At 32.8% G+C, this 13223-nt stretch overlaps 1 protein-coding gene and 1 long non-coding RNA gene across 2 annotated transcripts in view; both read left to right on the top strand.

Moving 5' to 3' along the window:
- LOC139503805 (uncharacterized) overlaps window positions 1-5550 on the top strand; it is a 90797-nt gene extending 85247 nt beyond the window's left edge. The window contains exons 2-3 of the long non-coding RNA XR_011659195.1: window positions 4017-4124; window positions 5485-5550. This is a non-coding gene — a long non-coding RNA (uncharacterized lncRNA). The remainder of the gene's footprint in view (window positions 1-4016; window positions 4125-5484) is intronic.
- Window positions 5551-6259: 709 nt separating this feature from the next.
- On the top strand, window positions 6260-12580 carry LOC139504419 (uncharacterized). Its single transcript, XM_071294502.1, has 6 exons — window positions 6260-6329; window positions 6583-6849; window positions 7946-8386; window positions 9602-9759; window positions 10303-11550; window positions 12128-12580. The coding sequence occupies exons 1-6, from the start codon at window positions 6260-6262 to the stop codon at window positions 12578-12580; spliced, it is 2637 nt and encodes an 878-aa protein (XP_071150603.1).
- Window positions 12581-13223: the final 643 nt, after the last annotated feature.

Below are 13223 nucleotides of genomic sequence, written 5' to 3'. Positions count from 1 at the left end.
TTTTTAACTCATAAACCGTTAACCGTATAACTCTGGAATATTTTTATTTGAGTCCCCTGGGTCCTAACTTAGAAAATTAGGTCAAGGTCAAAGGTCAAGGTCATATTTTAGATTTTTATAAGTTTTTCATTGCCCTATAATTCTTGAACGGTTATAGATACAAAAAAATTAAGCAGTGAAAAATGCTTGGTACTTCAAGGGGCAACTTTTTTACATTATGACTATATTGATTTTACCATCATGTAAGGGACATAACTCCCATCGATGGTTTTTAAAAAGCCATTTTTAGGCAAAACTCTTAAACAAAAGGTCCTTGACCCATAGGGTCTTTTGCAATGACCTTGTGGAGCAATGACCTTGACGAAGGTCACAAGGTCAAAGGTCAAGGTCATCAAATTATGTGGTTTTGGCACTATTTAAACAGTTTTATGTGTGTTTGAATTTCAACCAACCAACCAACCAACCAACCAACCAACCAACCAACCAATCAATCAATCAATCAATCAATCAATCAATCAATGTTTCCGTTTCATGTGTTTGATACGGGATTCAAGGTCTCTTTTTTTCCGCTTGTTTTAATTGAGCCTATCAAACGTGTTTAACCAACATGTTTAACCAATATGTTTAACCAACGTGTTTAACCAACATGTTTAACCAACCAACCAACCAACCAACCAATCAATCAATCAATCAATCAATCAATCAATGCATGTTTCCGTTTCATGTGTTAAATACGGGATTCAAGATGGTTTTTTTTTCCGCTTGTTTAAATTGAGCCTATCCAACGTGTTTAACCAGCCAACGTGTTTAACCAACGTGTTTTACCAACATGTTTAACCAACGTGTTTAACCAACCAACCAACCAACCAACCAACCAATCAATCAATCAATGCATGTTTCCGTTTCATGTGTTCAATACGGGATCCAAGATGATTTTTTTTCGCTTGTTAAAATTGAGCCTATCAAACGTGTTTAACCAGCCTACGTGTTTAACCAACATGTTTAACCAACGCGTTTAACCAACCAACCAACCAACCAACCAACCAACCAACCAATAAATCAATGCATGTTTCCGTTTTATGTGTTAAATACGGGATTCAAGATGTTTTTTTTCGCTTGTTTAAATTGAGCCTATCCAACGTGTTTAACCAGCCAACGTGTTTAACCAACATGTTTAACCAACGTGTTTAACCAACCAACCAACCAACCAACCAACCAATCAACCAATCAATGCACGTTTCTGTTTCATGTGTTAAATACGGGATCCAAGATGGTTTTTTTTTCGCTTGTTTAAATTGAGCCTACCCAACGTGTTTAACCAACGTGTTTAACCAACATGTTTAACCAACGTGTTTAACCAACCAACCAACCAATCAATCACTTAATGTATGTTTCCGTGTCATGCGTTTAACACGGGATGCAAGTTTTTTTCTTCTTGTTCTAAGTGACCCTATCAAACGTGTTTAATCAACCAACCAACCAACCAATCAATCAATCAACCAACTAATCAATCAATCAATATGTATGACTGTTTATTTATGACAGTATATTGAAGGAACAAACTCTCGATTATTCAAGAAAATTTTTATTTTATTATTGTTCTTACGTCTCTTCTGAAAAAAAATCCACATATTCTCTGAAACTACAAGTCCAATTGATCTGACAATTTGCAGTCAGCAGGGCATACATGTCCTGAAGGTTCATAAAAAAACTTTTTGCAGATATCTCTCAAGACTTTTCCTAGAAAAAAGAAATGGCAATGCCGTAAAAATCGCTTGCTAGGTCCGTAAATCTCAGTAAAAACCTACAATAAAATGTCCGCTCCGAGATTGAAATACTAATCTGTGTTACAAACAGGTGCTGAAAAATGTACATTATCAGAAAATAATCAATAAATGTGTTTTAAAGTTACACCGATTCAATTAAATCCAAAACATGCACTGCTTGTGAACTTTCATCAAAATGTCAATTTCCTACAATGACAAAAGAAATTACATTGTGTGCATTCCATCTCTATACATGTTGTCTGTTTAACGTCCCGACCTAAAGAGAAATAAAAAGATTAAGTTTTTCTTAATATAAACCCGCGTCACGTGATGTCTCCTCAATCTTGCGCGCGCGCTGTATCTAAAATAAAAGAAAAACTTTCCAAACTAAACATGAAACTTCTCCGGTAACTAAATAATATAGACCCTTTACAAAAACAAACAAACAAACAAATACCCCCCCCCCCCCCTTTTTTCCAAATCAATAAATCAAAAAAATCAATTGTCCATTCATCAGAGGGGAAAGACTGCCTAACAATTGTTTTCAAAACAATTGCTTTATATTTTTTTTCTTTTTTTTCTTCCGCCAAATTTTGTTCTTGCGCAAAATGTTTGTTTTGCAATATGTCGCTTAGATATTTCTCATATGGTATCGTATAGTTTATGCGCTTTTAAATTTCACCCTGCTAAGGCGAACCATTTTCTATGTAAGAGTTAGCTCCCTTTTCACTGTTTATCCTCTGTGTGCATCTCCTTTGTAACAAAACAAGATAGCGACAAAATTCTTTTTACAAATTGTTCGTTACATCCTCAGTAATTTTTGGCGTATTTGGATCGAAGCGATTCGATGAAATTTTATAGGAGTTATCTACCTTTACAAAATAAATTTGTCGGTATGTTTATTTAACTCATAAACAGTTAACCGTATAACCCTGGAATGTTTTTATTTGAGTCCCCTAGGTCCTTACTTAGAAAATGAGGTCAAGGTCAAAGGTCAAGGTCAAGTTCTCAATTGTGACTTTTGCTTGTTTTTGCATTTTCTCTGACACTTTGAGAGATACATATAAAAGAACAAGTGCAAAATGTCAGCTTTATTGTAGTGAAGATATGCTACATTTAGTCTTATCCAATTAAATGGCATCTTATAGGAGTTGATGCCCCTGAAATGTCTTGATATGAGGTTATTTGATAATAACTTCAATTAAGTTCATTATAAAGACATTTGACCTTATACAAAAGGTTAAGTGACAAATGACCTTGAAAAATGGCTACCGGAAGTGACCTTGGGAAAACCGGAAATAGCTTTTTTTGCAATGTTTTCACATAAAAGTACTCAGAATCCAGATATTTTGTCATAAAGATACATGAACAGATAACTGAAGACTAAAAATGACTTCCAACAAACCGGAAGTGGCCAATTATCTCCCATTCTACATTCAAAAGAATATAGAAACTATATATTTTTGGAATCAGTGTGAAAGAAGCTATCATATGAGACCGGATGTGACATACATTTCACCGGAAGTAGCATATTATCTCCCTTATATCACTGAAAAAGATAATTAAACCATTATTTATCGCATCAGTATGAAGAAACTACCTTCTTATCCAAATTTCTTTGGTGTGGAAAGACTTTCAATTGTTCTCTGAACAATTGGTTTTTAATTATTATTATTATTATTATTATTATTATTATTATTATTATTATTATTATTATTATTATTATTATTATTAATTATTATTATTATTATTTTCTTAATTGAATTTACTTCATCAGTCGTTCTGGGTCTGTTTACATAACAGGTTTGATTAATACCACGGAGATGCTTCCAACATGCATTTAATCTTAAATCAGCTGGGGGAAGGTCATTGTTCGTTCATATCTTGGATTGAAAGAAACACGGCACATAAATATTGCAATAAGTTAACTACTGTTCAGACAGTTCAGATAATATTTTTTTTGCACATTATTTAGCATGTACAAATCAAAATATTCATATTATTCACAAAGACACAAAAACATAACAAAACAGTAGAAAAAGCACACAGCTTCAACGCAGCGTGAAAGTACAGCACCTGGATGCGGGCTTCAGTTGTCTCCTCAACAATAATTCATACTATCAGCGAAAATTCAAAAAGTCATAAACACAGCCCGCCAAGCAATAATTATATAAAAAATGCTAGCTTCAGTAGGTTTGCATCTGCTCAGATGAAATCGGATGCAGCTAATTTTTCTTTATCTTATTACAGATTACTGGTAATTCAGCATTACATTTTTCTGCTTGGACTGGAGATCTACCAATGACCAAATGGTTGATAGAACGTGCAGGAATGGATCCCTCGATTAAGACATCAAGGGTAACACTTTATCTTATACATTGTTTATTATATGTGCTTCCTATAAGACACAATAAGCGGAGATTAAAAAATTAATTAGGCATTAGTGGAAAAGAAACATACTATATAGCATTGCTGAATTTATGGAAAAATTAAACCAATCACAGTAACAAATACAGACATACCATTCTCAATTCATATACAAAGTCTACAGAAACAACATCCTCTGATTATGCGCTTCATACAAACGAGTAACTAATCGTAACATACGGAAATTCAACTGACTATAAACCACAAACAAACCAATTACTGATCGTTAAGTACACATATATCATATACCGATCATACACTACGGACAACGTATCCATTGATCACAGACTGTCATACAAGTGAGAGGTTTGGCTAGCTATAAAACCAGGATTAATCCACCATCTTTTACATAAGAAATTTGTTGTACAAAGTCAGAAATATGACTGTTGTTATCCATTTGTTAGATGTGTTTGAGCTGTTGATTTTGCCATTTGATTAGGGACTTTCCGTTTTGAATTTTCCTGAGAGTTCGGAATTTTTGTTATTTTATTGTATACTATCAACACAAAATCAACCGATCATATACTAAACAAACTACTTTGTTCAAAAAGGGGTGATCTGAGTTGGATCACCATTTCTTGAGTATCTTTGTTCTAAATGTTTTTTTATTGTTCTGTACTATTTTGGCGGGAATGGCGAACACACAATAAAGCTTAATAATATGCGGAATAAATATTTACTTTTAAAAATCTATGTAGAAAAAAGCCCCTAAATGTCAGTGTCTATGTGACGTGGGGAATCGAACTCAACCTACATCAGGACGACTGGATACAAATTGTGCTCCGGGGCTAATAAAGGGTATATACTATATAGTAATATATTAATTGTAATTATTGTATGACAATTGTATTGCAATCTGAACTAGATGTTATGAAGCGTAAATATTTTTTTTCATGTAGTCAAGAAGAGCTGGGATGTAACATTGTTATCTACTCGGACTTGGTGCGTCAGTGTAAGATCACCCTTCAGCCTACGGCTATCGGGTGATCTTACACTGACACACCGCGTTCTCATGGGATAACTATAACTTGTCTTCTACTGTACACATATGTTTGTAAATAAATCGATAACAACTACTATAGAACGGTCAGATGGTTCAAGGTAATCTTGAGTCACTATTGTTTCTTTGGACTTTAATTGGTTTCTACTTGTCACCTGTTGATATTAATCTGGTTTGTGTTTTAACGGATTAACAGTGTGGTAAACATGTCATTATTATAATCTTACTGATGTTAAAAAGCTTTTTGTCAGATAAAAAGAATCTTCGATCTATTAATTTGTCTTATTTTAGGGTGAAACACCATATGTTTTAGCAAGGAATCACGGGTATCATAAAGTGATGGAGTATTTACAGGTACATACTTGCTAATCCTAAATATATTGTAGTTATTCCAGCTGGTTTTCGTGGTATTGCAATTACATCATGCAGCGTGACAAGACATTGTTTTGGGATCTTGTTCTAAGCCCTTTACAATCTGGGTGTAGTTTATGAAAACAACGAATTATAAGCACCTTACATCAATGATTTTAACTCATAGAAATACTGCCTTATCATTTATCAGATTTTACCTGAGTTAGTTTTCTTAAGCTATGATAACATCACGTTATTGAATGTCATACATTACTAATGGTTATGTACTGTGTTTCGAATACTCCAATACAATTGAATAACATAATGAACAGCTTATGCTAGCACAAAATTATGAAGATTCAAATTGTAATCTTGAATATTAGTTTTGGCAATTGAAAATTTATTGCTGTTCTCCTCTGAATGAAAGAGTTTATTTTTCCTAAAAAAACATACGTTGTCATGAACATTTTTTTTTGTTAAAGAAGCTAACAATCAGGAAAAAACAGACCGTTGAAACACTTATTTCTGATTTTGATTAATAATGTATTTTCAGACTAATTTGTTTATCTAGTATTCATTTTAACCTTTTAATGCTTTTTGTTTTAGTCTCTTGGAAATGAAATACAATTTTTTACAAAGATTTAAAAATTGTATCTGCCGCGCTTTATCTTAGATTTATCAATCAAACTAATTAAATTTATCGTTTTAGACAGTAATGCCAACACTGGCTGAAGATATCAACCCGACAACATCAGGACAGTGGCAATCCACGCCAAAAGTTGAAGGTTGAAACATTGAGATTTTTTTGGTTAAACATATTTATATTTGTGTTCAATTTACTAACTCACTAAAATTGTGTATGATTTATCTTTAAAATATACATTAAAACAGATAGAAAAAAATGCAAAGTAAGTTCGATTTATAAAATTATCAATCTTAAATTTCTACTTTATAAACATTTGTCTTCTTTTTTGTGATTATGTTAACATTCTTCTATAAGAGCAAATGTCTATATAACATCATCTTATTTTTTTTTAGATGACAAAGTTCCGATTGAAATCAAATTGATGTTGGACAAAAAATATGTTCCTTTGTATCTCAAATTACTGGAGTCTGGTTCTGAGAAAAAGAGGGATATTCGTTTAGTCATTGTCGGGAAGAAGGGAGCCGGCAAAACTTCATTACTCAAACGATTGTTTGGAGAAGAAATACACAACAGAGAAATGACCAGCACAAACGGGATCGAAATTCATAAAATAAGATGCAATGCAAATTATGATGATGGTGAATGGTATAAATTAGAAGGTAATAGAATTGGGAAAGGAAATGGGGAATATGTCAAAGCGACAACAACCCGACCATAGAGCCGAAGGCCACCAATGGTTCTTCAATGTAGCGAGAAACTCCCACACACGGAGGCGTTCTTCAGCTGGCTCCTAAACAAATATGCATACTAGTTCAGTGGTAATGGACGTCATACTTACCTAACTTCGAATCATAAACAAGAAACTAGAATTAAAATTCATACAGGAGTAACAAATGCCAAAGGCTCCTGACTTGGGACAGGCGCAAAATTGCGGCGTGGTTAAACGTGTATTTTTTTATATCTCAACCCTCCACCTATACCTCTAGTTAATGTAGAAAAAACAAACCCACAATAATACGTATAGTAAAATTCAGTTTAAGAGAAGTCCAAGTCCGATGTCAGAATATGAAACAAAGGAAATTAAACAAAATGACAATAATGCATAAATATCAAAATACTTATATCAGTTACTGACATGCCAGCTCTAGAACTCTGATTGAAAGATTATGTCTTCATCATATCAATATCAAGCACAATCCCTCCTGTTAAAGGTTTAGTATTATACCATCATGAAATATATCAGCAGAACCTAACCCCTGTCAGTCATGCCAATAACTTGTTTTAGAATAAATGTGTTTCATTCCGATGCAAAGACCCTATAAGTGAATCAATATTAAATAGATATGATCTGTATTTTGCAAAGTATTTGAAATATATGGTTTATTCTGAATCGAGCGCCACTCATAAATATTTATTATACGATTCGCGCCTTTGTCATAACAAACAATAGAATAACTCATTAGAAATACCTTGGAAGGCTGATAATTTGGAAGACAGACGTGTGTTTCGTCTACATATAAGAAAAACTTTTTGGGCTCTTTGACTGCTCTAGATCTTCAATGGATTTTCACACTCTTTGTGTACAAAACAATGACCTTTCGCATTTTTAATCGATTTGATTTGGTTATGCAATGCGAAAAAGATTGATGATGCCATTTGGACATTATGGTGCTTTAGACCTCATTATATGTATCTCTATTTTTAACAAAATATTATTAGAAAGAGATTTTAATACAGTTTTAATTCTAATCATAGGCAATAATGAAGAAACTGAACGTCATGCAAGACTGATAAAACCGTATGAGGAAACCCTTATTAACCAGCGTAAGCGACCAATGGAAGCATCAGTAGAAGCAACAGCCAAAAAGCATAGAAAGAACTCATCAGAAACTATCTTATATATGAGGGAATCAGAGGAATCAGAAGCAGCCTCTTTACAGTCTGAAAAAGAAACAGATCCTGTAGGCATTGAAAACCAGCCATCTTACCTGTTGATAGAAGAAGCATATAAAGATATTGAAGCCATGCTACAATCTAAAATTGATCTAAACGATAAAGAAAAGTATGCCACATTATTGTTATGGGATTTTGCAGGTGATGAAGAATTTTACCACACACATCAAACCTTTTTGTCTCCAGACGCCATTTATCTCGTTGTAGCAAAACTCAATGAGGCTGACGACAAAGATGCACAAGGTAAAGATAAAACCGTCTTCATAGTAGTCAAAGTGCGGGCATACAACTAGGCACAGAGTACCGTGAAAGAAACACTGATTTAAATCTATAGTCACCATTAACACAGATTTAAAGTGGAAATAGTTTATGATTTCAAACATTCATTTTAAGAGCATTTAAGCTTCACGAGAGTACAGCGATTAACAAAAATTATAAACAGTTGCGTTCGCAAAAATGTTAAATAGGGAAGGGATGTTAATAATGCGTGAATTGAAAGTTTTTTCTTTAAGCAGACCTAGTATTACACCGTAGGGACACATACGTCTTTAGTATTTCAATAAACTTATCATAGATACGAGGACTAAATTTAGTATACGCCAGACGCGCGTTTCGTCTACAAAAGACTCGAATCTAAAAAAGTTAAAAAAAAAACCAAATAAAGTACGAAATTGAAGAGCATTGAGGACCAAAATTCCTAAACGTTTTGCCAAATACAGCTAAGGTACTCTATGCCTGAGGTATAAAAGCCTTAGTATTTCAAAAAATTCAAAAATTTGTAAACAGTAAATTTATAAGTATAACAGTATCAATGACAACTCATGTCAGCACAAAGAGTGCTGACTACTGGGCTTGTGATACCCTCGGGAAATAAATCTCCACCAGCAGTGGCATCGACCCAGTGGTTGTAAATAGACTCATCATATATACCAGGACTAAGTGATGAGAAATGGTTTGTTGATTTGCAAAAAAACATAAGCGTATGATCTTTAACGATGTTCCAATAAGTAATTATGGTTTATGTTCTAAATCAGTTTTAACTACTTTATTACTAAAATGCTGTTTTGGTTTTTTTTTTATTTTTCATTAGGGATGGGTTTTATAGAATATACAAACAAAATATATACCTGAATTACCTACTATTACATCCATGGTAGCAAAACCAATAGAAACCATACCTGTGAGTGTATTTCTTTAATATTGCTAAAGCTGTATTTGAGTAAACCTTTAGGAATTTTTGTTTGGGTCTTCAATGCTCTTCAAATTCATATTCTATCGGGATCCACTTTTTAACTTTTCAGATTCGAGTGTCACTGATAAATCTTTAACATGTTGAATAGACAAAATGGGGTTCTGGAAGTCAAAAGTTTGTCTTGCTAGGTATCTATTATGCGTCGAAATCCTAGCACTGTAGTATACAATTAGTAAAACCATTCTGCAATTACCATTACTTTGTAGATTTATTTCGATTTTGGATGGATTCAATGCATTGTTATAGTAGAATGGATGAGATGCAAAATGAATGTGAGGACAAGACTATAACAAAAGATGATTTTGATCCACCAGTGGTTATTGTTGGTACTTGGAAAGATGCTGTGACATCAGAGACAGAAGAGGTAAACTTGGTAATGAACACGTACACATAAAGATGAGCACACTTTCATATTGGTTTTTTTTCTGTAATTCTAGTGGGATTTAAACTTTTATTTCACCAAGGCTATAACTATAGAAAATAAGACAAATTGTATACGATTTGAAGATTTATAATATTTCCAAGTGAATTAGACTTATATATAACATGTGTAGCAGGCTAGCCTTCTTGAGCACCTGAGATCACCATCAGTTAAAGTGGGATTCATGTTGCTCATTCTTTAGTTCTCTACGTTGTGTTTTGTTAACAAATATTTGTCTGTTGTTTTTTAAGCCAGGCGTTGTCAGTTAATTTTGAGTTTGAATGTCCCTCTTGTATCTTTCGCCTCTCTTTTAATGCTTAAAAACTGTCTACAATGACAGTAAAATTTAGAAAATTTCGTTATGTTAAATTAATAGGTAATAACAATATGGTTATCAATAGATAATTTTCAACATTTTGACAGCTTTTGACAGGATGCCTCAAGTTTCGTTTTAAACGGACATTTCCAAAACACTTCATTTTACAGATTGAAGATGTATGTAAAGAAAAACTGTTACGATATACAGATAATATGGTAGATGATGAGCGCATACATATCAGAGATACAGTTTATATTTCTAATACAAAAGATGATAACAGTGTTTTTCAGCAAATACGACAATACATCTTAAAGTTAGCCAGGAAAATGAGAACATGGAATAAAGACTATCCGTTAAAATTCATTCAGCTTGAAAAACGTCTTCAAGAGAGAAAGAAGGAGTTACCAATTATTAAATTTCGGGAACTGGAGCATATCTCTACTGAAGTATCCGAACCTTTGACAAACGAAGAACTCATTTTGTATTTGAAATTTCATCATGAAATCAGAGCTCTGGTTTATTTTGAAGATCTGCCAGATTATATTATTTTAGATACACAATGGTTGTCTGATGCATTCAAATGTATAGTTACAGCAAAGGAATTTCGAGCTGTAAGCATTCAGAATCAACAACTTTGGGAAGAATTCTATCAAAAAGGAAAATTGCATAGGGAAGTTTTAGAGGATATATTCAAAAAAGAAGAAGTCATGTTGTACAAACACAAGGAACATATCCTGAATGTTATGGAGAAATTCGATATTATAATACGACCATTAAAATCAGAGAAAAAGGCTACAGAAGAAACATCTTGCTATTATGTACCTTGTATAGTTAAAGCCGAACCTGAGTGTGACATATACAAAATGTTTAATGTGTCAGAAGATAACTGTCAAAAGTCCTCTTGGTTATGTTTTAAGTTTAGATTTTTGCCACCACATCTAATGAATCATGTGATTGCTTCACTGTGCAGGAAGTATGATGTTGCAGAAGTAGGTGTCCTTCAAAAAGAAGAAAGAAAAAATACCTCTCAGCGGGATATTGCTCTTTTCAGAGGGACCGCTGTCTTTGAATTAAGGAAAACAACCAAATTAAGTAAATTACTTATAACAACATGTCCAAATCTTATTCTGGTACAAGTTTTCGACTTTGGGAAACGTGCTATTATAGAAAGGGGTATTTACAAATATATTGCCGACTTTGTTACAGATGAAATGAACAAGATTATTGGTACAAGATTCAAGATGACAAATGTGGAATTTGAGAAAAAATGGGAATGTGGTCTGACAAAACCTGAATCTGTTATTGGATCAAATGATTTTAGTACAGAGGAGGATACAGAATATTTCTGTGAGACGTGTATAACCGTGCACGAATTAAGACATGAATGGTCAGATCTTCAGAGTCAAGCACTATATGTAAGTAAATCATTGAAAACTAGGAAAAAATCAAAATATTATATTCTGGTTAAATAGTCATTCAATGATATACATAAATGTTGATATTGATAAGATGGCATGCAATCATGGTTATTGCATCTGCTTTTAAGAGTCTTAGTTCTAAGTGATGCATGGATATTCATGTCAATGCATTCATAGCAGGAGACGCTAACTATGTCAATGTATTGAGTCGTACTCTGTTTAGTATGCGACACATGTGTGATTTCCTCATTTTTTATTTGCTATCTTTAGTTGTTTTAATCTAAATATTCAATTATTTGATTTAAAAATCGGCTATTTTGAAAGGCGGCGTATGAAGGACATAAAAATATCAAATTCCCAATTAACTTTTTCAATTTTGACAATTCAATTCTACTTTGATAATTTGCATCCATGTCTCAGAGGAGACCTGATATTTTGATTCTTTCAATATTGCAAGGACAATTCTGCTTTAATTTTTTTTTGTAATGAGACCAGATTTAATTTTTTTCTGTTTTATTTCTTTTAATCAGAAAACGTTACTTCGTTTTTAGATTAACTTTTGACTTATTTTCAGTTCAATAATGAGAGGATCAACTTTGCAAAAATGGGGATGATTGTGCTGAATAATCTTACTGATGTTTTATATGATTTATTGAAACAAGATAAACCAAATATTCGTCCTAGGAAAGATTGTGATATAACATATTTGTACAGTGAGCATAGAAAAAATAATAAGCATACTCCAAGTAATGGATGGGGAGGCCAATGGCAAAGAATTAAGTCTACAGACATAGCTGTTGGAGATGATATTGAGCGCATAAGACTGACTAGAAATGAACTACAACACTCCAGGTTACCTATGCTCGATAATAAACGCTTTGCCGAATTATCTAACATTATACGTGAATTACTAAAACGATTTGATATTCATAACATACCAACCAGGCTGCATACAGATCAACTTAACCAAATTCTTGCCAAAACTATTTCCCTAGAGGAGGTGAAAGCTGTTGAAGATGAATTGTAAGATAAATTTGCTTTGATTGGTCAGATTTCTGTGATACTGACATTTGTATATAAATGTAGTTAGTAAGATCGTCTTAGAAGTAGTTAAAGCAGAGTATACGGGGTTTTGTTGTTCCTTGTCTGATTATGTCATGAACTCTAGACGTGCTAAAATATGACATTCCATACACAGATCTAAATCCCCAAAGATAATCATGCAAAATGACAAAATTAATTTAAGAATGTTGAAATCATATATTAGGCATTTCATAAACTTTTGCTCAAAATTGCCGCGTTTATACCACATAACGTCTATTTCACTTTATGTTAAAAAGTTTTCTCACGAATTGGAGATGTATAACTTTATTGTATAAATTCGACATGTAGATAAAGAGCAGGATGTAAAGGAGAGAAAATTCAATTTGATATCAAATTTCATGAAATATTATTCGACTGCTTTCTATTTCAGATTGATTTATAGGTGAAAATGGAATATTATTAAATAAAGGTCTTTATAAAACACAAGTAAATAACATTTTGGGAATACCCTTGTTCGATTCATTTTGATATTTTTGAATTTGATATCAGTTCTTTGTTTTCTTATTTAAGAAAAGTAACTGTCAACATTTATTGTTTGTCTTTTTTTATGAACAAATCGTTCTTAA

The sequence above is a fragment of the Mytilus edulis genome, chromosome 14, assembly GCF_963676685.1.
Source record: "Mytilus edulis chromosome 14, xbMytEdul2.2, whole genome shotgun sequence".
Taxonomy (NCBI): Eukaryota; Metazoa; Mollusca; class Bivalvia; order Mytilida; family Mytilidae; genus Mytilus; species Mytilus edulis.
Note: the sequence above shows the minus strand (reverse complement) of the source record. Positions and strands in the feature narration are given on the sequence as shown.